We start from the raw sequence: 24,764 nt of genomic DNA on the forward strand, positions 1-24,764 counted from the left end.
CCCGTGAGAAGGTTCTGTAATCTAACCATGACCTAAAAGTCATATTTGTACAATCAAACCTGTGCTTTGGCCTGCAGACACGGCCTCTCTGCATCCATGAGCCAAATGTGGGAACTGGGCATATGCTGTGGGTGCCTACTTTTGAGCACTGGGTTATTACTGCTAATTTGGCCTCATGCTTTTTTCAAGACACTGTTCAAATCCCAGAATTCATCTTTACAGCAGAATTAGTCGAAGGACTTTGCCTTGAGGCAGCTCAAGCTGTTTGGCTCTGTCCTGTGACACCAGAACCAATCTGCCTAATGTTCATTTAAACTTCCTGAGGTTTGGATGGGGACATCCATGGAGCATGGGCAGGACATGCTGTGGGTGTTCCCAAACCCTGCTCTGAAGGAATGCTGAGGGAAATTGCAGCATCTCCAAGTGAGTTGTAAAGGATTTGGGGAAGTGTAAAACAGAGAGATACACCTTTTTAAAGGGCTTGTGTGGAGTAAGATGGTCTGACCAAGTCATCTGGTCATCTGTAGGTTTCTCTCAGAAATTCTTCCAGCCAATAGATTGACTTACCTTTGCTGACACGTTTGCCCACCTTTTGCCGGTGTTGTTGGAGCAGGTGCTCTGCCAGCCCGGTGCCTGAGCCCCTCCAGCCCCTCTGTGTGTGGGAGGGAGGAGGTGGGAGCAGGGGCATGGCAACCAGGTCCTGCTGTTTCACCTCAGTGCCTGCTAATTCCTCCCGCTGTTAACTCCTCTTCATCACCAGCCCCACCTGTAGCTCTGCCTGTCTCTGACCCCTGCAGTTCCTGAAAGCCTCTGTGTTCTTTTCCTCAATGCCCGCTACTTAATCACCGCTGCCAAAATCCCTGTAATTAGGGGATTCAGCCTGTGACAAAGGCTCCCTTCTGCCACTCAGGTGAGCTGCCCCAGAGGCAGCCCCAGCCCCTGTGCCCCGTGGCGTGGGGCTCCAGGGCTGCTCTCCAGGACAATGGCACACAGCAGTGTCCTGCCCAAAGCCAAGCAGAAGAGGTCAACAGGTGACACGGTGAGAGGTGGAAGTAGGTAGTTAGTTTAGAAGGTATTATTTAAACTTAATAAGCTACAATTACATTGCTTGAACAGTAATCCTTTTGTTTCCCTTCAATTTTTGCTGTCTTTGAGTTTTAGTGGGGGAAGGTTATTTTTTAATCTGTTGTGAGGGTGCTTGTACTTTTTAAAAATAAGATAAAGAGAATTTTTTTTTCATACTTAAAATGCTTTCATGCAAAGCCTGTTTGCATTTTGTATTTCCCATCTGTGCCTGAACATTAATAAAATTAATTTGAAGGATGCTGATTAAAATGCAGAATCTTCTTTTTCCCTTTCTCTCTTTCTTCTGAGAGAAGTTGTGTAATACCTGAAACCATCTCTGCAGTCCTTTTAGCTGGCTGGGTCTTTTGTGGCCTTGGGTGAGATTTGTGCTGCCTCTTTCTTCTTCAGTTCAGTAGCTGGGAGCAAAACATCATCCCATTATTTCAGTCAGCTCTGTTATACCAGTGCTGTAAGTTCTGGGGCAAATAAACTGTTTAAATGGATGTTTGGATCCAGTTTGGGTTTTAGTAATGCTTCTCTCATGATTGGAGCCACTTGTGTTTCCGTTACTTGTGTCAGGAAAAGAAGCTCCCAGTGGTCTATGGTTGGATGTGTACCTGCTTTTTCTGTCTGAGTACAAGTCCTGTCAGTGTTGAGAGCTGTGACACTTGGTTCAAAGATCAGGTTGTTTTCACATGTCAAACAGGATTTTTTTCTTCTATTTCAGAATTAATTTATATATTTTTTATTATTGTCACAGTGTGTTGTATGACCCAGCACAAGGACTGCAAAGGCTGGGAGATGCCCTCCCAGCTGACAGCAGTGGGAAGCTGCCATTCCCCACAGGGCAGGTGCAGAGTGGGAAGTGAGATGCTTTTTGCTAAGGGGCAGAGGGGTTTTGCTGACAGGAGAGGTATGGTAAGACTCAGGGAGGTTTGCTGCAAGTGAGGCTCTCAATTATGTTCTTTCTTCCTGTCATCTTTGAGTTTTTTTACCCCTTTTGACTTGCATCTTACAGGATTTTGTTGTACCTGCTCCCATTTTCCTCTTCTCCTTATTCACCATTTCAGCCTGTTAATTTCCCCAGTTTCACCCTGGTGTCCCCTGCCCCACTCCAGGCAGCAGCTGCACATTGCTGGCAGTGTCAGTCTCCCCTCCTGTTCTCGATTTCTGCCTCCTCTCTTCTCTCCAGCCCAGCCTCTTGCCAGTCAGCTCTCCTGGCTCTGACTGGGAAACTTGGATTCCTCAGGCACAGGCAAACTTAGAGTAAGCAGCAGTGAGCCCATCTCTTCAGCAGTGTCTGTTCTGTGCTTCATCCTGAACATTCAAGGGTGAATGGGTAAAAGCCCAAATCATTTCTCTGCATCTACACACCACTGGATGCTGGGCAACTTCAAATTCCTACACGTTTGGCTGAGCAGACTCCTAAATATCCTCCCTAATGGACTAACTTCTTGTGTTAGCTTTCCATAGTGCTCCTTGTCCATTGAAGCTGAAAGCCGAACTAATTAAATACATAACTAGATTACAGTATCACAGGTGTTGGTGTAGAAGTAGTAATCTATAGCATTAACACACTGCTATGGTATTGCCTCCAGCTCAGAGGGTTGGTAGAAGAACTCTGCCATCAGGAGTTCTTCAGCCCCTTCAATTAAGCAGTGGTTAAAAGAATAAGCAAAATCCTTGGAATCCTATTTTTTGATGGTCAGGGTTGGTGGTTTTTCTTTTTTTTTTCTGCTGAGATTCTGATTTCTGTATTAAGAGACTTGTTTCCAGTTTTAAATTTGCAGTTAAATAAGTGTATTGACATTGGTGTTTGGCTAATGATGTTTGAAAGTCAATCTACCAAAACACCTCCGTTGTAGTATTTAAATCCCTGTGTGGTAGGGCTAAAAAGCAATTTGGCCCCTCAATTGCAAAAGTAAGTTTAAAGAAAAAGTAGCCGAAGTATGAACTTATGTTTCTTTCTTTAAAGGCTGAGATACAAATAGGTTTGTGTTTCCTTTGATGCTCTGCTGATGCTAATAACAGGTAGAGGAGTGTGAGGATCCTCCTGCCCTGGCTGTGTGCAGTGTCATGGCTGTGGCAGCTCAAGTCTCTGCAGGTCAGGATGACCGAGCTTGTTTCAGAGTGAGATCCTGATTTTTGAGCTCATGCTGGTGTTTTGTTCTGACAGGCGCAGTAAGTACAGCAAGGCAAAGCAAGAGGCAGATGAGGAGAAACACTTGAACCAAGGTAAAAGGCCCTGCTGCTTGGGGGTTTTGGTTTGGGTTGTAAAACATGGCTCATGTTCTGGTGCTTGGGAAATAAGGGATTGCATTCCTCTTGAGGCAAATCAGTTTCTGGTTTCCCTTCTTGCAAATATATTGCTTTGAAATTTGTTTACTCTAATAACAGGGAAAATAGAAGTATGTGGTAAAATGTTTTGGGGGTACAAGACAGCAGAAGGGTTTATTGATTTTCTCCATCGTTCCTTACCATTGAAAGACACCTGTTCTTAGCCACTTGACTTCTAGGCAGGATTTTCCTCCACAACACTCTGCTAAAGCAGTTTCTGAATGGGCCAGAGGCATTCCTGCAGGAAAAGGAATGTGAACTTTGCTGCCTTTTTTCCAGCACTGAATCCTATTGCTACTTCTATGTACCAAACCCAGGACCTGAGCTCAGAATTTCCTGGTTCCCATAGAAAAAAGGGATGTGGTTTAGTCTCACAGGTCCATGACAGGCAGTGCTATTGATGGCAGTGATTGTGAAGCTCATTAATTGGCAAAAGCGTGATTCCTTACATCAGTATTGGGAAATATTAAATGTTTACACTTTAAAATATTGCACTGGGGGGAAAAATACTTAAGTCCTTCCTTCCTTATCAGTCATTCCTGGCTTACAGTACATTTTTATTGTACACTCTCTTTGCTGTTGTATATCATTAAGGCTTCAGTCTCATATGTTCTGTGTTCAGCAGCATGTAGATCATTGACTTCAAATAAAACATTTCTGCCTTGCAGGTGTTAGAACATATGTGGATCCTTTTACATATGAGGATCCAAACCAAGCTGTGAGGGAATTTGCCAAAGAAATCGATGCCTCCTGCATAAAGATTGAAAAAGTTATTGGTGTGGGTAAGTGCCAGAACTTTTGCATTTTTTTTCTGTAAATATACTTTTAAATTTGCTTTTAAGGAACGTGTGATCCTATGATTTTTATATGACAGTTCTCCCAAATGTACTGACATAACAGTTTGACAACACAAGTTCAAGCTTCAGGCTCATGACCACGGATTCTTGTGCCTTTTTCTTCAAGGGGAGTTTGGTGAAGTGTGCAGTGGACGTCTCAAAGTGCCAGGAAAAAGAGAAATCTGTGTTGCTATCAAGACTCTAAAAGCTGGTTACACTGATAAACAAAGGAGAGACTTTCTGAGTGAGGCCAGTATCATGGGACAATTTGACCACCCCAATATCATCCACTTGGAAGGTGTCGTTACTAAATGTAAGTAGGTCATTTTCATGACAAGTCCAATTTGGAAGTCACTGAGAAATTAAGTCTGTGTGGTGTATGCTGGCTTTTTTTTTTTTTTCCTTCTTACCCTCTATCCTGTAAAATGACAGATGGAACAGATCCACTGATAGCTAATAGGAGGAAATCAGTGCAGGACAAGTCATTAATCTTGTTGTCAGCTATAAATGGGTTTACAGTTTCAACTGATACTCTATCTGTAGGCAGCTTGTACAGGATTTTGTAGAGGGAATTAATACTGCAGGGGTTGGCTTTTTTTTTATCCCTTCTTGCTATGCCAAGCAGGCATCTTTCACATCTTTGCTAGACTGAGATGATTGTTACAGGATAGGCAAAAGCAGATGGTGAGCGAAGAATTCAAAATGATGGGGGAAAAATACCAAAACAAAACTACACAGTCATATGTTTAAAGTACAAAGCACAGATGTAAAGAGCAAGCCTTTGAAATGAAGTAGGCTATTTTAGTGTGAAACTTGCTTATTTGTTTTCTCTGATTTACAGGTATGCTAGTTTCACTCTGCAGAATTTACCTGGACAATCTTTTTGTTTGCTTTGTTTGGGTTTTTTTTTGAGTCTGACAGTGTTCCCTGTGCTTTAGAGAGTGACAGTGCTTGCTGGGTGCTTTCTAGGCTAGAGCTGAAAATGCTCCTGTGAGGCAGCAGTGCTTGGGTGTGACCTGATAAGGTGCCACTGCCATGGTGTGGGTATTGTCTCTGCTCCAGCTGCTGTGGTGGCAAAGCCTGGCTCTGATTGCTAATCTTAAAAGACCTTTTGGATGTTGGGGCTCATGCTCAGGGTACCATGGAAAGCAGGCAGTGATCTTGTGACCTGCTTTCAGAGTGGACTTTGTGAAGCTCACCTTCTGCAGCATGAGCAACGTGAATACAGGGTATTAATAGTGGGAGCAATTAAAATTTGAGATGGATGAAAAGTTAAAAAGTAAAATATTACTAGAAGAACAAAGTACCTCTCATAGAGGGTTATCAAAACCATCAATTCCACTGTAAAACTCTGTCCCTCTTGAATGTCAGTGAGAGCTGATACTTACTCTGCCACTTTTGTTTCTGGAAATCTTAGCCCTGCTCATTTGTGTTGCTGTCTCCTGGTCTGCCTTCTCTCAACAGTTGAAAATGGCTCATACATTGTGTGGCAGTTTGCTTTTAAAGGCAAAGAGCAGTTTGGACTAATTTTGGCCATCCTTTACTGAGAGCATCCCTCAAAACTAAAATTAAAATACAGTACTCTGTTTAAATTTGGAAGGTCTGAGTGTCTCTCTCTGTGATTGTTATAACAAAGGGCAGGAGGGTTGTGATCAGGCCACAGTGTTTGCCTCAGACAGTGATTCTTTCAGCACCTCAGTAAAAGAAAGACAACAGGGGGATCTTTGTGTTGAAATCCCACTGAGGCTGGAAGCCCCTGAGCTGCTACAGCTCCAGCAGTTATAAATGACCATCCTCATTTGCATAATGCAGTTGTCAGTGAATTAAAATGATGGGGAATTTTCACCGAGGAGGTGGCAGCGTGACCTGGGAGTGCTCCATTCCTGGCTCCCAGTAAGTGATGCTCCAGCAGCAGCCCGGCTCCGTTACCTCCGCGCTGTGCTCCTGGGGAAACGGGGCTACTTGAGAACACATTTATCTCCATTTCTCCACGGGTTTCCTGAATGCTGTGATAAATGAATGCATTTAATAAACTGGAAATTAAAATGTGAGATAAATACTGGTATAGACGGGGGTTGAGAGAGGCAGCAAAAAACCATGAATAAATTATTGGCTGCTAGTCAAGTACTTTAATAATTGACTCGCTGATGGTAACTTCTCCCTCCTCTCTCTATCCCCCCCTCCCCTGCTGAAGAAGTGCCTGAGTAATGAAATTACACGTTAATGCACTGAAAGAGTCTTCCTTTCTTCCCTTCTACGTTGACATAGTATCTTTTGATTGAAGAAGGTTAATTAATACTCATTTAGCTGTATTTGTTCAGTGGAAGGGTTGCTGTCACAGTTGCAAAGTATAAATGAATCAGTGCCATATCCAGATTTGGTTGAAGTTTTTTCGTCTTTCTACAACAGAATGCTTTCAAAGGTGAATTAGAGGGAGGATGATGCTTTATCACGCACTTTTACTTAAGGATGTGCTCAACCAAGGTCACTCAGCCCTTCATCCACAGCAGTTTGCTTTATGCAATACCATTGCTCCTCTGCAGCATTCAGTAATGGCATTTCACAGGCATGCCAGCTTGCATGAGACCAAAACAGTAAGAATTTGGATACCAGCAGAGAAGGGAAGTAAAAGCAGGAGTAGCAAAAGGTCTGTAAAAGATAGGTTGGGACCAGAAAGGTGAAATAAGTAATGATGAGTGAAACAAGTTATGTATCGCACAGAGATGTTGGCCTAAGTGAAATGTGGTAAATGTTCCTTTTAGCATATGGTTTTCTCATTAAAAAAAGGTTACTTCATAACCAGAAATCCCTGACAAATGAAGAGAAAGGAATCTTGGTGAAAGATGCACTGAGGTAGAAACTATTAGGGGAACTTTAAATGCTGCAACATTTCACGGTAGGGTAATTTTTAGAGATGGTTGTTCTGGAGCAGTTCCTGGCTGGTGATAGAAGCAAGGAAAAATTAAGTAGTTCTGATACCTCCCATACCAAGAGGCAGTTGAGCTATCTACAGTCTAGGTGACCTGGCCTTTGAAGCCTTCTTTCCCTGTAATGGTCCCTTATTCAGACCTGCTCTAGGAGGTAAAAGCTGAGTTTCTCTGGGACACCATTTTTTTGTTTAGAAAGAAAACTCAATAGTTCCTATAGGTAAAGCATAAGAGAGAGGAAGGTTTGCCATGCCAGACAGCACCGATTGTCAGGTGCTCATGTTAACAGTGCTTATATTGGGACTGGGCTTTTGCCATTCAGCCTTTGATGAATTAGTTCTGTACTTCTGCCATTTCTCTTTTGACGTCTTATAAGACCTATTTCTACAAATACCTGTGTGTCAAATATGCAGTAGGATTTAACTCCATGAAATAATTAGTGTTCCTTGTATGTGCCTAAATGTTCTCAGTTTCAGCACTGTGTGACCTTTCTAAAACTCCTAAAGACATCATCAAGCCTTATTTGGGTATTTGCTATTGTTTCAGGCAGGAGAGTGCTTAGAAAGCATCCCCCTGTCAGTAACATTGCATTTCTCCTCCTATTTCCCAGCTTGGCCCCTGTTGCAGCATGGGGAGCTGGGTGCTGCTGAGCTCTGTGCCCTAAATGTGACATAGGACGCTGAATCCCTGGCTGACTTCAGGAGGCAAATAGCTTTATCTCATTTATAAATAATGAGAGACACAGAATACAAATTCGGGACAGACAAGGTTAAGAGGAAGAGCCTGTATTTTTCATTGTTGAATCCAGTTGTCTTGGAATACCTTGTAGCTCCTGGCAGCTTCCAACTTGCCTAAAACATTGATCTTTCAAAAAAGACAGAGAGACCAAAGCATTCACAAATTCCATTTTCTCTCTCTGTGAGCAATTTATTACACTAAAGATTTTTGTCAGGTTTGGACAGATCTTTGTTTCTTAGTTCTCAATTATTAATTCACATATTCCTTAGAGAACAGGAGCCACTTTAGTTAAAGACCGTGTCAATGAGTCAACCAAAGGGTTAACCTTCCAGATGGGCCCTTTAAATGTTTCTGTCCTATAATATTTCATCTCTTGCTCCCCACAGCTGAGGCATAAGCTCGGTGCTTTTCAAATTAAATTAGATTGTGTAAGCCAGGTGTCTTGGCAGTAAAATCATGTGCAAGCCATTTTTATCCCATTAACATTGGCGTTCATCAAGGAATTGTGTTTTTCTTTCTGTGCACTCTAGGTAAACCAGTAATGATCATAACTGAGTACATGGAGAATGGCTCCTTGGATGCCTTCCTCAGGGTAGGTGATTTCTTCAAAAGCTAAAGAGATTTCATACTGGGAAATATTTTCTGGTTTTCTTTGTTTCTTTCTTTTTTCAATTTATTTTCAGAAAAATACTGAAACTTGCACAGTTTTAAAGAAATTATGTTTGCACTTGGGAAATTCTGTTTTCTGGTGTTGCTCCTCTCAAAAACCAGAATAAATATAACATGGAAGAATATAAAATAAATTATTTTAAAAATAGCAGGGTCTTAAATAATCCATGTTGAATGTGAATGGTTCTGACTTGCTCCATTTTGGAAAGCATTGCAGTGCTGTAGACTCATTAAAATCAGATTCATTTTAAATGGGATACTGCATCACTGAAAGCTGTGACAGAACCTCTGGGTTTTTGCTTTGCTGGTGACTTATAGACACTGGTGAGCAGAGTGAGGAAATAACATTGCATTTTATTTGAGAGGAAATGGCAATCTGTAGCTCTGCTCCTTGCCAATTTCAGCAGTGGCAATAATGTAGCTTTTAGCTTAATGCTCCGTGATTTTGCTCCTCTCCTCACATGCAGAAGAACGATGGCAGGTTCACAGTGATCCAGCTGGTGGGGATGCTCCGTGGCATTGGCTCAGGGATGAAGTACCTGTCTGACATGAGCTACGTGCACCGGGATCTCGCTGCCCGCAACATTCTGGTCAACAGCAACCTGGTCTGCAAAGTGTCTGATTTTGGCATGTCCCGGGTGCTGGAGGATGACCCTGAGGCAGCTTATACCACACGGGTAAGGAGGGAAGGAAAGTGGCCATGTTGTCGTGCCTGCCTGTTGGTTTTTGTCTGACTGTGTGGGAGGTGACAGTGGTTTGTTTTAAAATAGTCTCAGTCACAAGTGAAAACCTCAAATCACAACCTAAAAGTAAACATTGGCCCAGGCTCCACAGCTCCTATAAATTGATGTGCTGTTGCTGCTACAGCAGTGGCCACAGCAGTATTTCTTTTCTGAGGATGTGACCCATTTATTCCTCTTGTTCCTTCATCATGATACAGCACATGACAGGAATCTGATGCCAGATATCCTTCTGATATGTACAAACGTGGCTTCCAATTTGCTGGTCCTACTCATGCTTGATACAGCAGGTGTAGATACACCACAAGAAAAAAAAAAAAAAAGGCATCCACTTCTGCCCATCACAAAGCCAGTCATAAATTTGACCTAAATGATTTGAGCTGGGAAAAGTGCTAGGCCTGTGTTCCCATTTTTTGTTTCTTTCCCATTTTATCTCTATTTCAGCATCCCACTGTTAGGTAATTTTGCTAAAGCTATTTTAATATGCTGCACATCGAATAGGGCTAATGCAAGTATTCTGGCCACAAAACAACATCCCAGCCATTACCAGCCTTTGTACCAATATCTCTGATATCTACATGCATGTAAAGAGAAAAACATCGGTTTATAAAGTTTCCTTTTTTAATTGCTTATTTTCTTCATTTTTAAATATCTGCCATTCTCCATCTGTTCTCCCTAGTGCTGAATTTGTTTGCAGCATTCAGAACTTGCTGTTTAATCCCAACACTCATCCTTTAATGGATTCACAGCTCATTACAGGGGAGGATAGACTCCTGTAGTATTAAATGCTGGCCAGCCTTGGTATCTCTCACTCATAAGGGTGTCAAGTGGAAGAAGCAGAAGCAAAGGTCTGAAAAGCTGTATTCAGGGAAATCAGAGTTTAGACAAGCACACAAGGGCAAGACAGAAATGACTGAAAAGCTTCTCTTTGAATTTAGCAAGTGGAGATATGGTATTGTTTGCTCTCAGGAGAGAGTCAATGACATTTGCTTTACAGTCATTGTCTTCATTTGGTATCAGTAATGAAGGATCAGGAGTATTTGGATTAACTGCACTGTGCTCAAGCAGCTAAATATAAAGCGCTTATTGACAATTTTTAGAATGACAACCATGTATAAACAATGTTGGTGCATCTGTGTCTGAAAGGAGGAATAAAGCTTTTGCATAAGCAGAGAGGCTGCAGTAGAGTGCAAATTTTAAAGCAACATTTTTTAAGAGAATAATGCCTTCTGCTCCTGTTAATAACTCATTAAAGTGAGAGCATCTTGTAGTCACCAAGGCACATATTGCCACAACCTGATTCATAAAGGGCCTGGTGCAAAGGATGAAGCAGCTAGGAGAAGAAGGACCCCTTTTGATTTCCCTTGGCTTTGGAACCAGTCCATATTAAACACTTGAGAGATATAGAAGAACAATATACTATTAAGTATGCACACACTGCACTCAGTTATGGATAAAAGCTATCTAGGAGATGGCTGGGGGAAAAACCTACCAAAATAAACTTAATCAAAAAAGCATAAAAGCAAATGAAAAAAACCCTGAAAACCTTTGTTCAGCTTAAGTCATTCCCCAGATGGAACTGCAGGAAACCAAAAGCTCAATTAAAAACACCTTGCATATTAGCATAAACAAAAGGCGAAATCTCTGGCCTGGGATCACTCAGCTAAGGCAAAATCAGATAAACAGGATGGAGTGAGTTCCTTTTTAAATACTGGGCCTCAGTGGCCCAAATCAGATGGCCAAGAGTTTTTATTTGTTTAAAGAGAAATATTGTAAGAAGAGGCAGCTTTCTCCAACAGGTATCAAAAGCAGCCTTGTACCCTGCTTTGGTGTTGAACTCCTCCCCCAGGGTCTGGGAGAGCCCAGGGGCTTGCTTGTCCTCTCACATCTCTGGTAGGAGTTGGGATATTGCCCATGGGAAACACCATTGTATTCCTACATCTTCCCACTTTATCCTCTCTTTATTTTACCTTTTTGAAAAGCAAAATGTTTGTAATCCCATTTTTCTGAAACAAGCCAAACAGGTCAGACAGGCAAGTAAGGAAATAGTAATTAACAACATATACTTATTTGTTTTGTCAACTAAATCTCTAATATATACTTTGTAAAACCCCTGGCTTGTTCTCAGGCTTCAGCGAAGCCCTAAGCAGAGATCTCTTGGAGGGCTGATAAAAATACATTTAACAATTTACTGGTTTGCCTCCTCACGACTAAAGAAAACAGATGGGCAGCATTGCCTCCTGGTTGGATCTGACAGCTTTATGGCAAGCGGGAGAGAAAGTGGATGCGTTTTTAAGGAGGGTTCTGGAGCTGTACACAAAAAGCCATTTTGTGTTTTGGATATGTAGAGCAGTGTCAGGCACACACACACACGTTCACTGCTGCATCAGTGACTCATGGGCTGTGGTTCTGTGTCTTGGTGGCAGGGGGGGAAGATCCCCATCAGGTGGACGGCTCCCGAGGCCATCGCCTACCGCAAGTTCACCTCGGCCAGCGACGTCTGGAGCTACGGCATCGTCATGTGGGAGGTGATGTCCTACGGGGAGAGGCCCTACTGGGACATGTCCAACCAAGATGTGAGTCTCCTTCTGCATTTTCCCTCCCTTCCCCTGCCCACGCCTTCATCTCTGTCCTTAGTGTCTGCTGATGTGTGTCTGTGGCAATTGCTATATGGCTATAAGGTGTTTTTTTCCAGGCTTTTTAAAGGATATCACGGGTGGTAGATTCCTGTTTCTCAGGGAAACTCTCTGGAACTGAAGTTCCTTGAGTACTTCAAGCTTTGTCCGAGGTCATGGAATGGGGGATTCTCAACTTAGGCTCTATACCTTTTGTGTAGGGTTTATTTGGTTTGGTCTTTTAAATTAAAAAATAATAGCAATTAAAGAAAAATGGAGGAAAGGGAAAACTAATATATTTAAATTGTCAAATTGTAATACTGTCAAGAGAAGGAAGATTTGAATGTTCGTGTTATATCTTGAGTTTACTGAATGTCTTTTAGAGAAAAAAATACTTGAATTTTATTTGGCTTCCTATTGGTAGTTAATTCTTGAAGCTCCACTGTGGTTACAACTCTTCCAGTAGATTTCATTTCTTGTAGGATATTTAAATCAACACCTAGGATATCCAGTTCTGATTATCAGTCAGAGCATCCTTGTGACAATGGCATAACTGTCCCCTGAGGGCATTAAAAAGCAGCTTTTGTAAATGACCATTCTTAAATTATGCATGTCCTGTTTAACCATACCATCTGGACTACTTCAGTGTGTTCCAAGAGGGACTGTGCACAATGGCTGCTGTTCCAGAAGAGTATTTAATAATAATGCTAATAAGAGCCTTTGCTAATAGAATTTTTATTAAATGAAAAAAAAAATCCCAGTGAAAATGAGTCCTAGATTATCCGTAATTCTTTTCCCAGGGGATTTACAAGCAAATAAAGGAAGAAGAAAATGGTAATCTGAATATACAGCCATGGGAGTGGTTAAGGCATTTTACAAGTCATCTGCTTTCTTCTGTAGAGCTGAACATTTTCAAAGAGTGTCTAGATGGGGATGGCATTTAATCTAAATGGGGGATATAATTTTAATTTCCTTCTGATGTGAAATGTCTCTTCTGGCACCCAATCTCGCCTTCCTTTTGCTAACAGGAAGTCATCAAGACTTAGCAAGAAAATAAAACACCAGATGTGTGTTGGTTATATCAGGCATGTCTGCACAGCACAGTGGAGCTCACTGCAACAAACAGCTGTTTTTATTAGAGCTGTTTATGTTAGGCTGGTGTTCACTGCGACTGCACTGCCAGACCGTGTTGAAAAGCTGGCTTGAACAAGACAGGGAAAGCCAATATTACTGTCTCTGCACACTCTTTACAGTCTCTAGCATAGACATGCCTTTTTGCCGCCTTAATGATGGCAAGAGCAGTGCTTCTCACAACAAAGCAGAAATGGGTTTCAAATTATACTCAGTGTCTGTTGAATCAAGAGAAATCAAAAGGATCTTCATTCTTTCTAGAGGAGTGAGAGCCACTTTGTTTGTGGTCACTGAATAGCTGCTAATAATGCAAGCATATCCCTCACCTTGTCCTCCCAGTGGATTTTAGCCACTAATTGGACAAGTCCAGAAGGAGGGAATTTAGTGCAACTCAGTCTCTGAGCACTCCTGGTCTTTAGTCTCATGGTGAGTCCTGCCAGCAGTGTCATATCGATTAATTCAGATCTGAAGGCTCCTGGGTCATGTCCCTGTCATGTCAGAATTGAGTTCTGGTCGTGTCCCATTCTCCTGAGAGAGCTAAGAGGCCATTAGAGCCTCTGGAGTGCTTTTTAGAGGGTTTGAAGTGATTTCAGTCTGAGTTTCTCTGGGGTCTGTTAAATATGAAATACATACTTAAGATGTGTTGGACTTTTGTAAAGCTGCACAAAAGGGTTCCCATCTCTGCATTTCTTGGCTCAGAGGATACAGCAGCAAGAGAACAGGTTCCCTCCTGTTCTCTTTTCTCCTGGCCTCTATTACTGACAGAGATGAGCTAGCCCAGGAGGACAGGGGGAGGGAGTGATCTGCTGTACCTTAAAAATGATGGGAAAAATACAGTCTCAACATAGTGCACCCAAAACTGACTGACAGTAAAGACTTGCTGTAGAGCTGTTGCTTCTCCAGCCCTCTGTCCAGTGAGGCTAGTTCCTTATTTCTAACCAGGCCTTTTCTGTCATTCCTGTATCCTGTGTGCTTTTCTGTGACAAATTGCCCTGCCTGATGTCTGCTCTGGGTGCTGTACCCTTTTAGTTTTGAATTGCTGAGGAGAAATGACAGTTCTGAGACCACCAGCTGCCTGAGTCTGAGTGCAATTTTCCGTGTTGTATCACTTAACTGGGGATTTGTCACCATAGTGTGGATGGCCCTAGGATAAATGGTACTCAGCTGGTAGACTGAGCAGTGTCTGACGTTCTCTAACTGTGCCATTTGCAGGTGATCAAAGCCATCGAGGAGGGGTACCGGCTGCCCCCGCCCATGGACTGCCCCATCGCCCTGCACCAGCTGATGCTGGACTGCTGGCAGAAGGAGCGCAGCGACCGCCCCAAGTTCGGACAGATCGTCAACATGCTGGACAAGCTCATCCGCAACCCCAACAGCCTCAAGAGGACAGGCAGCGAGAGCTCCAGGTCAGCCCTGCTCTGCCATGGTGACAGGGAGCGCAGGAGAGGTGACAGGCAGAGTGCAGGGGGCACAGTGTGAGTGCAGGGTGGCAGAGTGCAAGATGGCACACTGAGTGGAGGTGACACAGAGAGAGCAAAGTGGCACACTGAGTGCAAGGTGACGCACTGAGTGCAAGGTGGCGCACTGAGTGAAGGTGAAACAGAGAGAGCAAGGTGGCACACTGAGTGCAGGTGACACACTAAGTGCAAGGTGGCACACTGAGTGCAGGTGACACAGACAGTGCAAGGTGGCACACTGAGTGCGAGGTGACAGAGAGCAGGTGACACAGACAGTGCAAGGTGGCACACTGAGTGCAGGGGGCACACTGAGTGCAAGGTCACACACTGAGTGCGTGGTGACACAGAGTGTGCCAGTGGCACACTGAGTGCAGGTGACACAGACAGTGCAAGGTGGCACACACTGAGTGCATGGTGACACAGAGAGTGCAAGTGCCACACAGCTCTGCAGGACCAGCCTGCACAGCAGTCACAGCTCAGCACAGGTGAGCACAGGGCTCTGCTGGCTCCCCCAGGGCACCCAGGCTTCCCAGCCCTGCCAGCAGGAAAGGGAGTGAGCAGAGCTGCTGCTGGATCACACCAACGCTGAGCAGGTTTCCAGCACAGCCTTAAGCATGTCCTGACGCAGGCAAGCTCTGTCGAGAGGCAAAGTCTGCTGCTTCTTTCCCCTTCTCCCCCCTGGTGAAAGGGCTTGAGTGGGTAGGGTCACCTCAGTCAGTGCAGCTAACAGGAGTGATGTGGTTTTCTGCAGGAAAAGCACATCATCAACTTTTATAAACCCTAGATTTGTGTAGGATTTGCAAATGAGCATTACAGCATTACAGCCAACGCCTCGCGGGCATTGGGAAGGTGTGGATTAATTTTTATGTGAATTTGAATTTAATTTTGTGGAAAGCCAGTTTCATGTCTCCACCAATCCTGCATTACATTTGTTTTGTTTGCTAAGCGTGGTGTACCTGGTACGTGCAAGAGGAGTACAGCAGGAAGGAAACTCCCAGAGTTGTAGGGTAAAACCAAAATATATCTGTTGAGACAGATCAGCAGTTTGTTTAAGCTGGTGAAACACTGGTGAGGTAATAGGAGCTTTACTGATCTCTACCAGCTTTGGTCTGTTTTTCTCAAATGTCTCTGCTGTGTCAGGTAGATTTGCTTACAGCAAATATGGAAAAAGGACTTGAACGAGGAAGATAATAGGAAAATGTTTTTTAGTAGGAGGGAAGGTACAAAAATATGCATTAGACAATGCAAAATTAAGTTTCTTGAATCAGTGAGGGAGTAACAGAGATTCTGTCTCAGCCTCCAACAGAACAACATCCATTTTTTAAACTTGTGTGTCTCTTTGTGAGTCTTGCTTACAATGTATGTCACCAGAAGAGGGATCATTAACCCTATGAGGCCACTATCACTACGTCTTCCAGATTGCCCTAATTGCACTGGGAGCCTGGCAAAAATACATTCTCCCTTGAGGCTTAAATAATTTACGTGGTGAGAATCACAGTATGATCTGCTGTGATAATTTGATTGAAGAATCACAGTATGAACTCCTCCATTTTGCTTTCTTTTCAATTTTCTGGTGCTCTTTGAAAATTTATAGGTCTTCCAATAGTTAATAACCTGTTCAAGGTCATTCTGTGTGTGTGTAAGTTAACAGCCTATTCAAGGTCATTTCACGTTCATGGCTGTTTATAAATATTTTTCTTGCCTTCAGAATAGGAATTTTAAATATGCATATAACATTATTAATATATTACTTTATACCTAAAGCATAATTTTATATAAATAGGTTACCATCATTGGTCTTGTGTTAGATAATGCAGTAAAAGACTTGAACCAAGTATTACCAGCATGTACTCAATGCCTCAGGCAAGACCTAACCATGCTATTGCACACCTAGTCTTTGATGATGTGCATTTTCAAATAAATTGCTAAATGATAATTGTTTTGATTAGATAGATAACAGTAATTTATAGTGCTTTAATGAAACCGTGACTTATGATATATATGAAATAATGCAATATTAATAAGAGAAGAAAATGTAAAAATAATTATTGGCAAAACTGTGCAAGGCAAAATGAGAAGCACATTCCACAGTGCAAACGAAGATCAAAGCTTGTGTGATTCCCACCACTCTTGGCACACACTTGGTCAGGAATGGATTGATTAAAGAGGGGATTAACTCCCTGCTGTCCTGAGTTTGATTGAATGCACTGAGCAGAGCTGGCTAGAAACAGGAGTCATCTGAACCCGCCCTGAGTTTTACCCTCCAAACCAGTCTGGCAGGGTGTGAGCTCCCAGTTCTTTGCACATACTTCAGTAGTGTTTCTATAGCTGCTGAGCTGAAGTCTGACACATGCAGCGTTGGCAAGGTCTGGCATTGCTGCCCGTGAGATACAGACCCAGCAGGCCAAATGCCTCCCAGCATTACCATCTTCTTTGTTTTGGGGAGTAAAAGAATTTTCTATGAACTTGGTTTGTATCTGAGATGGAAATCATAAGCTGCATTGTGGTTCAAATTAGATCTCAAACCAAAAATAGAAACCTCAGGTCAAATTCATTCTTAGCAAAAATTGGCCCATTACTTTGAATCTTGCTCAGTTTCTTGCACTTATCTGAGGTGATGAGCAGAACCACCAGTTTCATTGGGCACAGCCTCTTGCCCTTGCTTTCCCTCATCATTGAGGTTAATTGTTGCAGAGACCAGACTTTGGTTTGTGGTTCATGATCCAGCTGACACTATTTCTCTGTCCTTTCACTGTTTGGCATGCAGACCTAGCACAGCCCTGCTGGATCCCAGCTCCCCTGAGTTCTCGGCGGTTGTTTCTGTCAGTGACTGGCTCCAAGCCATGAAAATGGAGCGATACAAGGATAACTTCACAGCTGCTGGCTATACCACCCTAGAGGCTGTGGTGCATATGAACCAGGAGTAAGTACTCAGCAATATAACAAAAAAACTGGTAAATCTGGATTTAATCAGCCTCTTTTGCTTTGTGCTGCATATCATTACACTCATTAAAGGAATGGAATGCCTTTCATTTGGATGGAGGATAACTTTAAAATGCCTCCACAAATGTCTCCACTTATTTAATTAAACATTTCTGTACATCTGCCTTGCTTTTGCTAATGCTGCTTGCGGTTGACTCTTAATATTTTTCTCTGCACCAGCATCTGATCCACAGTTCTCAGCCCCTTGTTCCTGTCTTGCTTTCCACAGGGACCTGGCCAGGATCGGGATCACAGCCCTGGCGCACCAGAACAAGATCCTGAACAGTGTCCAAGCGATGCGCACCCAAATGCAACAGATGCACGGCAGGATGGTCCCCGTCTGAGCCAGCACTGAATAAACTCAAAACTCTTGAAATTAGTTTACCTCATCCATGCACTTTAATTGAAGAACTGCACTTTTTTTACTTCGTCTCCTCGCCCGTTGAAATAAAGATCTGCAGCGTTGTTTGATGTACAGATTGCGGAACCCGAGCGTGTGTGTTGGGAGGGGGGCCTCCAGAAATGACAAGCCGTCATTTGAAACCAGACCTGGAACAAATTGTTTCCTGGAACATACTTCTCTGTTGATCAATGATATGTAAAATACATGTATCTATATAAATATAAAGTCACATTCAAGTTTTGATGCTATGTTTGCTGCCAGATACTGTGCTTAAAAAACAACACCATTACTTTCCTTCTCCCTGTGACCTGTAGGATTACAACCATAGTGTTTTATTTGTGGGTGAAACCACCGTTGTGTATCTTTCACTGGAATGAAGAACCTGCCCTAGGATATTCTTTGCAGACTTGATGCATCACTAACACCTTGCAGAAACCTCAGTGAGAATATCGTGTGGCTAATCAGTGCCTGCCAATTAGTGATCTACCTGTTTATGGGCTTGAGACATGAAGTGACCCACCTTGTGGATTACTGGGCAAAACTGGACTTCTGGGGAGGTTCTTGGCTGTTGTGCTGTGCTGAAGCCTACCATTGAAAGACTTTTGTGACCATCTTGCCAGTAGTCATCTGTGACAATCGTGGCTGTGGAGCTTTCAGACTTCTTTTCTCTTTCAAGAAACTTTGTCCGTTTGTCTCATGGAAGGTCAGTGGAACTGCAGTGTCCAACATGTTCATGGTGCTTTATTTTGTAAGCTGTGCTAGGATTTCATCACTGTTCAGGGAAAATAAAAGCTGCTGTGGTATGTGTTATTTGGGGTTCCTAACTGGTTTATATATGCTGGCTTCCCAGACTAATTGCTGAGCCTTTCCCATTGTTTGCTCTATTTGATGGCAGTGAAAATTGCACTGTCTCAAATTGCTTCCAAGCTGTTGCCTGGTAGGGTGTGCAGACAAGGTGTAGGAGTGTCTTGAGGCTCAGCTCAGCGCTGAGAGCTTGACCCCACTTCACACTGAAAGCAGTAGGGATGGCCTTATGCTGTGGTTGGGAAAACTCAGCATGAATGGATGCCATACTCTAAAGTACAAATACTGAAATGCACCAAGAAGAACCAACGACTTTTCCTGCTCTCTCATGAACAGCAGTAAAAGCAGTATTTGGATTTTAGAAAGACACGTTTCAGTTGTGGTGTCAGTGGTTTTATGGGAAGGGGAGCAGAAAGAAATGGGAGTGTGCATGCAGCCTTGCAGGTTTTGTGCAGTTTGGGTGTCAGGCATGGTGGCAGCTCTGTGCAGCGCAGCAGTGTAACAGCTCATGCACCATGATCCTGTTGGATCAGTTGTGAGAACCAAAATCCACTTTGGAAACCAGGCATTTTAGGGTCATTATCTGGGATTATCAGGGCAGCTGTGCATGTGAGGGCCAGGTGCAGACTGCACAGCTGGGGCCTGACACCCCTCTGCAGGTATGGCCAACAAGAAGGAACATGGAACAGCTGCCCTCTGCCTCCTCTAGGGAACAGGTGGAAGTTGAGTGACTGAAAGCATCCCCTGGGTTGCCAGGTAGAGGAGACTGGTATGGCAGTGTGGTTGTCCTCAGTAGTCACACAGGATAAAGTTTTATCCAGTAAAGCTCTGAACACAGAGCCTGAATTTATTTATCATGAAACTTTTATTACTCTTTTTGAACAGAATATGTAAGTTAGATTGCTTTAAAGTCCTTCTGAGGACCAAAGTGATGAGATGACCTTAGAAAAAAGATGGGCCACTTACTCTGTGCTGAGTAGGAGGAGGATTTTCATGACATGTCCTTTAGAACTGACATTGCATTTCATATGTGGCAGGCACAATGTCAGAAAGGTGAGATTTATACTTTAATGGCACTCAGACTGGTTCTTTAGTCTATAATATTTTGGTCCTACTCCATACCTGACAGCAAATTCAGAAATGATTTAGTGGCTTTATATGTCAAACTTTCTTAATAATTGAGTTTATCCTAAATCCAAAACAGTTCAGTCAGTTGGACAAATCGCACATACTGTATTGTCACTCACATCACTTTTTGTCACTTTTAACAATAACTTGCTGATTTTAACCACTAACTCTCCCTCACTCCCAACTCTCTCAGAGAACAACTTGTTCTGAATATGAGATGCTAAATTTGGATCCTGTCAAGTCATGACAGCTCAGTATAAACTGTTCTGCAATATTACTTATAAAAGCTTTTCCATTTCAAGAAATTTAAGATTTCTTAAAAAAATCTACTTAAACCAGCATGTTTTAATGTCACTTTGCCAGGCAACATAAGAAGTAGTTACTCATTTTAAAGACCTGACATTTGTACTTTCAGCAGCAAAAATTCTTCTTCCTCTCAAGTGCAGAGATACTTGAAGTTTCCTTGCTGTAAATCTGTTGCGTTCTGTTGAGATCATCTTTTTATCTAAAACCAAAATATACCCAATTTTCTGGCCAGTTTGTTAAAATTGCTGTCTTGGAGTCTAGTAGTGGTAATTCAAAACAGTGCAATATTTTCCACACAAAATGGAAAACTGTGTCCCTATAGAATGAAAACTGTGAAGGCAGCTCAGATGCTGGGTTTTCAGCACTGCCACTGGTGGTTGTGTTTCCTGTGATAAAATATGGCCAATGAGGGGCATCCACTGGAATGTGATTTTAGCTTAAAGAGAGCAGATGGGGGAAAAAAAAAGGTGGCCCATGTAAATATAGATAGAAAGATAGATTGGTTGATGACATATCTATATAAGGTATGCCATGGAAGCGGGACTTTGAAGTAGTGTGAGGGAAGGAAGAAGGACAGGGAGGGCAAAGGGTTCCCACCCTTTGAGCAGTGCCATTTGGGCAGGTCTGGGTGTTCGTGTTGGTGCGTGTGGTTTAATAAATCTAATTTGGGTTCTCTTTTTGTGCAGGGAAATGGATTTTGCTTTCACAGCCTCGTAGCCCGTCCTGTTGATCACATTGACCGTGGAGGAACACAGACTAGACGTGAAGCTTTCTGGACCCACAGTTGCGTCTTCCACAGCACTGATTCTGGAAAACACGTGCTGAGCAGCCCTCGGTCCCTGAAGAGAGTGTGACTTCTACTTTCTCTTTTTTTTTCTGGGCCACCCACTCCGTTGTTTTTCTCCACTGAGTGATAACTAACTCATTAAGACTCAGAACCCAGTTGTCACTTGAGGAACGTACTGTATGAAAGCCCTACAGACTTCTGGATTTTGTTTTTTCTCCTTTTCTGCTTTCTCTGCTTACCTTTGGTTTTATTTATATATTTTGTTGTTGTCTCTCCTCGTTCCCCTGGCTGTCACCACTGCATCCCGGATGAATGAAGGTGACAGAGCACTACACATCTTACCATGGACACCAGGCCAGGTGCCACAGCAAAGAACCCAGTTCCTGTGAGCTGCCTGTGTACATTGCAAAAGTGACATTTTACACTAAAGGTGCCATTGCAGTGATATATATATATTTTTTTTCCTTGAATGGATAATGGATTATTATCTCCTCCGAAAGGTGCGTACGTGTGCTTGTGTACGTGTGTTGGCGTGCAGGTCACCTCGTGTGTAGAACTGCCTGTGAATGTGCCCCAAACACCTCTGGAAGCACAGGAGTGCCCTGTCCTATCAGACCAGGCCCATAGCTCATGTCTGAAATGAACACACACATTGAAAAGTGTTGAAATTTCTGTATCTGTAAGTGTATTTTTTAGCTGCCACACTAATGTTGTTGAGTAGTTCTGCAGCCTGAAACGGGCAATTTCAGGTTAGTTTTGGAATAATGGATTGCAGAATCTAAAGGGTGCTATAGGATTTTGTTAAGTGTTTATTTGTACTAGTGCCCTTCTCATGACCAAGAACAACCAGTTTCTCAGTGGCAAGGTGGTGGAGGCAACACCTGCATCTCCATCCCCTGGTAATCCTGAGCTGAATTCTTACGTAGCCTTTTTTATCTGCAAAAATAGGATTTTAAAGACTTGTTGAATGCTAACAAATATATGCAGTTCTTCCATTCACACAAGCACCTTGCTCTGTGTGCAACATAATAATCAGAACACTTCCCTGGTTCCCAGCACAGATAAGGAACAAAAAATGCAACAAGACCTGTAATGTTACAGTTAGCAAGAGTTGTGAAGTGTGTCCTGTTCCTTGTGCAGTTGAAGAGCAGTTGAAGTGCAGTAGAAGACACTCTTTCTTCCACAGCCCAGGGAGCAGTGCTGCAGTGTACTGACACTACCTAGGAGAGTTTTCTGTTTGGAGAAATCACCCCAGAGCAGCGTGAGGTACCTGGAGAGGAGCTGAGTGCCTGCACCCACGAGTACCTGGCAGGGGGCAGGTGGCCGTGCTCCCCCTGTGCTCCCAGGGGCGTTCCCTGCCATGGGACAGGGGCTGTCTCTGGCACATGTGGGGCAGTGTGGAGGTGCAGCCGTGCCCAGAGCTGTGACATGATGTTCTGAGGTCGCTCCTGTTCCCTCTTTTCCCTCCTCACTGACCCTCCCTGGTGATTCTGCCTGATCTGAAAGAGGAGCAGCAGCAGGGCCTGGCAGGGGGCTGAGGGGAGCTGTGCTGTCAGCTGAGGCTGGGCATGGCATGGCAGGGCAGGGCAGCAGGACATGCTGGCTGTGTCTCCATGGCCTGGGCCACTACAGGATGTGCCCCCATGGCCCAGGCCCCCCATGGGCTGTGCCCCCACAGGATGTGTCACCACGGGCTGTGCCACCACAGGCTGTGCCATCACGGCCTGAGGCCCCCACAGGCTGTGCCCCCCATGGCCTGGGCCACCACAGGATGTGCCCTCCATGGGCTGTGCCACCATGGGCTGGGCCCCCACGGGCTGTGCCCCCTTGGCCTGAGCCCCCCACAGCCTATGCCCTCCATGGGCTGTGCCACCGTGGCTTGGGCCCCCATAGCCAGGGCCACCACACCCTGGGCCCCCACAGCCTGCGCCACCGTGGGCTGGGCCCCCACAGGCTGCTCCAGACAGAGCTGGAGTGAGAAGAAGGCGAGTGCCACCGCACTGCTGCCCTCGGGGACAGGCCACCGCCAGCTTGTCCCCCACGACGACTGTGTTCAATTGTCCTGCTCACACACCAGTGGTTGATGTTTGTCTGGGTTTCTTGCTGTGCTAATTTTGTGATGGATCTTATGTATTAAAAATATATATGTATAAAATAAAAAAAAAAAAAAAAAAAAAAAAGCTGGTAAGTAACCAGTAAACAGGACTTAAAAAGCAGTATTTTTCTTTTATGTGACATTTTTCATAACCAGAAAAGAAAAATTCTGAAATACTAATCAGACAAATAAAAAGAGAGTGCATTTATTTTTTTGTATCACTGCAAGTATGTTGGAATATGCAAGGACTGTGGTTAAAATTAGAATGTATGAGGCATATTATAATTTAGTTCATACTGAAAAATTCTAACAGCATTTGTTGGTTTGTGCATTTGAACGATCTCTGGGTTAGATATATAGATTTTTCTATTTTGTTTTAATTTGTAATTTTTTTCTCCCTCCGTGAATTTTAGGTACACATAACTTATGTCATTTATTTATGGTCTTTTATACCTAGTTTGTAAAATTGTAAAATAGCAAACAATGCAAACATTTGCATTTGAAAATAATAAAGTAGTTGCTGTACAAACATGAAATGGATTATTTCTAATTATTGCATGTTTTTTTAATTTAGAGTTTATCCACAACAGATACGGATAGAGAATTCAGGGTAACAGTCCTGGTGTTTGCCCCAGAGCGATTTATTCTCTTCAGCAGATTTTACAGGAACGCACTGCCAGAGTTCATTTGAGCTGCGTGGCTCCTGCACGTACCTTAAAGCACATTGCTGTTCCTTGCTGCTGTCCTGAGCTTTGTGATGTGGGAAGGGTGCTGCAGCCAGGCTCACCTTCTTAACAATATCAGTGATACTTATGGGACACCAGCTGCTATCCATGGGCACTGTGCCTGGGAAAAACCTACAGGGACATCATTTTTCATATTCATGACTGGGATTGGCTGGGGGTGGTGTCCCTGCCCTGCTCCCCAGCCTGGACCTTGCCTGAGGTCAGATATCCTTGGCAGAAACCCTACAGTTACCAGAGTGTCCTTTGGGCCAGCATGTCACCTCTCCTGTGGAGCCGTGGCCTTGCTGCTGAGTTACTACTTGCATTGCTCTGCTCAGGGGCTCCATTTGCCACTGTCAGTGGGCTCCTGTTGGACACTCGTGGCCAGAGAGGGAGAAGGGGAAAGCTGTCAGGAGCAGCAGAAAATGGAGAGGGACAGTTTCCCTGAGGAGCCTCCAAGGCAGGAACCGAGAGCACGGATGTTGTGTAAAGGATGTTGCTGTGTGATGGGCACATGGACTGTGTCCTGTGGGTGCCAAGGGTGCAGTGAGTGCCCTCAGCCATCACCTCTGCAGGGCTGCTGCTCACTTTGGGATACACAGGCTTTTAACTACCCCAATTACACCTGCACCATTCATGGGAGGCAAAGAAACAACAGTGGCTCTTGTAGAATTTTCCTTAAGATTTTGAGCTATTTGAAGATAATTTTGAACCAAACTAATGGGTGAGGACAACAGTGCTATGAGCAGAACAGTATTGGTGCTGGTGCCCAAAAGCCCTGCGTTTTAAAAGCAAGTTCATCTTCTGTAGCTGGGAGAGGAGGGCAGCTGGTGTTTCTGAGGTGCCTGGATTCAGCCAGTCACGTATTAAGAGAGAAAGTGTCATGAGTGGAGAAACAGATTCCATTTCACACGCACAAAGATGTTTCACAAATTGTTTAGCTTGATTGTGAGGTGAAAGAAGAACATTTATGTCTCTTTTAAGAAACAACTGTTTCAAAATGTCCATTGAGGATTAAA

The 24,764-nt window shown here is 43.6% G+C and overlaps 1 protein-coding gene across 5 annotated transcripts in view; it reads left to right on the forward strand.

The window, feature by feature from the left end:
- EPHA4 (EPH receptor A4) overlaps window positions 1-23,105 on the forward strand; it is a 178,025-nt gene extending 154,920 nt beyond the window's left edge. For all 5 annotated transcript variants that reach the window (XM_083868397.1, XM_083868398.1, XM_083868399.1 and 2 more), the window contains 10 exons: window positions 3,242-3,300; window positions 4,071-4,184; window positions 4,366-4,551; window positions 8,434-8,495; window positions 9,040-9,249; window positions 11,739-11,888; window positions 14,271-14,464; window positions 17,283-17,438; window positions 17,727-18,603; window positions 20,825-23,105. In XM_083868397.1, the coding sequence (XP_083724523.1) occupies window positions 3,242-3,300; window positions 4,071-4,184; window positions 4,366-4,551; window positions 8,434-8,495; window positions 9,040-9,249; window positions 11,739-11,888; window positions 14,271-14,464; window positions 17,283-17,438; window positions 17,727-17,841 (1,246 nt within the window). In that variant the 3' untranslated portion in view covers window positions 17,842-18,603; window positions 20,825-23,105. The remainder of the gene's footprint in view (window positions 1-3,241; window positions 3,301-4,070; window positions 4,185-4,365; window positions 4,552-8,433; window positions 8,496-9,039; window positions 9,250-11,738; window positions 11,889-14,270; window positions 14,465-17,282; window positions 17,439-17,726; window positions 18,604-20,824) is intronic.
- Window positions 23,106-24,764: the final 1,659 nt, after the last annotated feature.

Source organism: Zosterops lateralis (assembly GCF_965231275.1).
Source record: "Zosterops lateralis genome assembly, chromosome: 10".
NCBI classification, from domain to species: Eukaryota; Metazoa; Chordata; class Aves; order Passeriformes; family Zosteropidae; genus Zosterops; species Zosterops lateralis.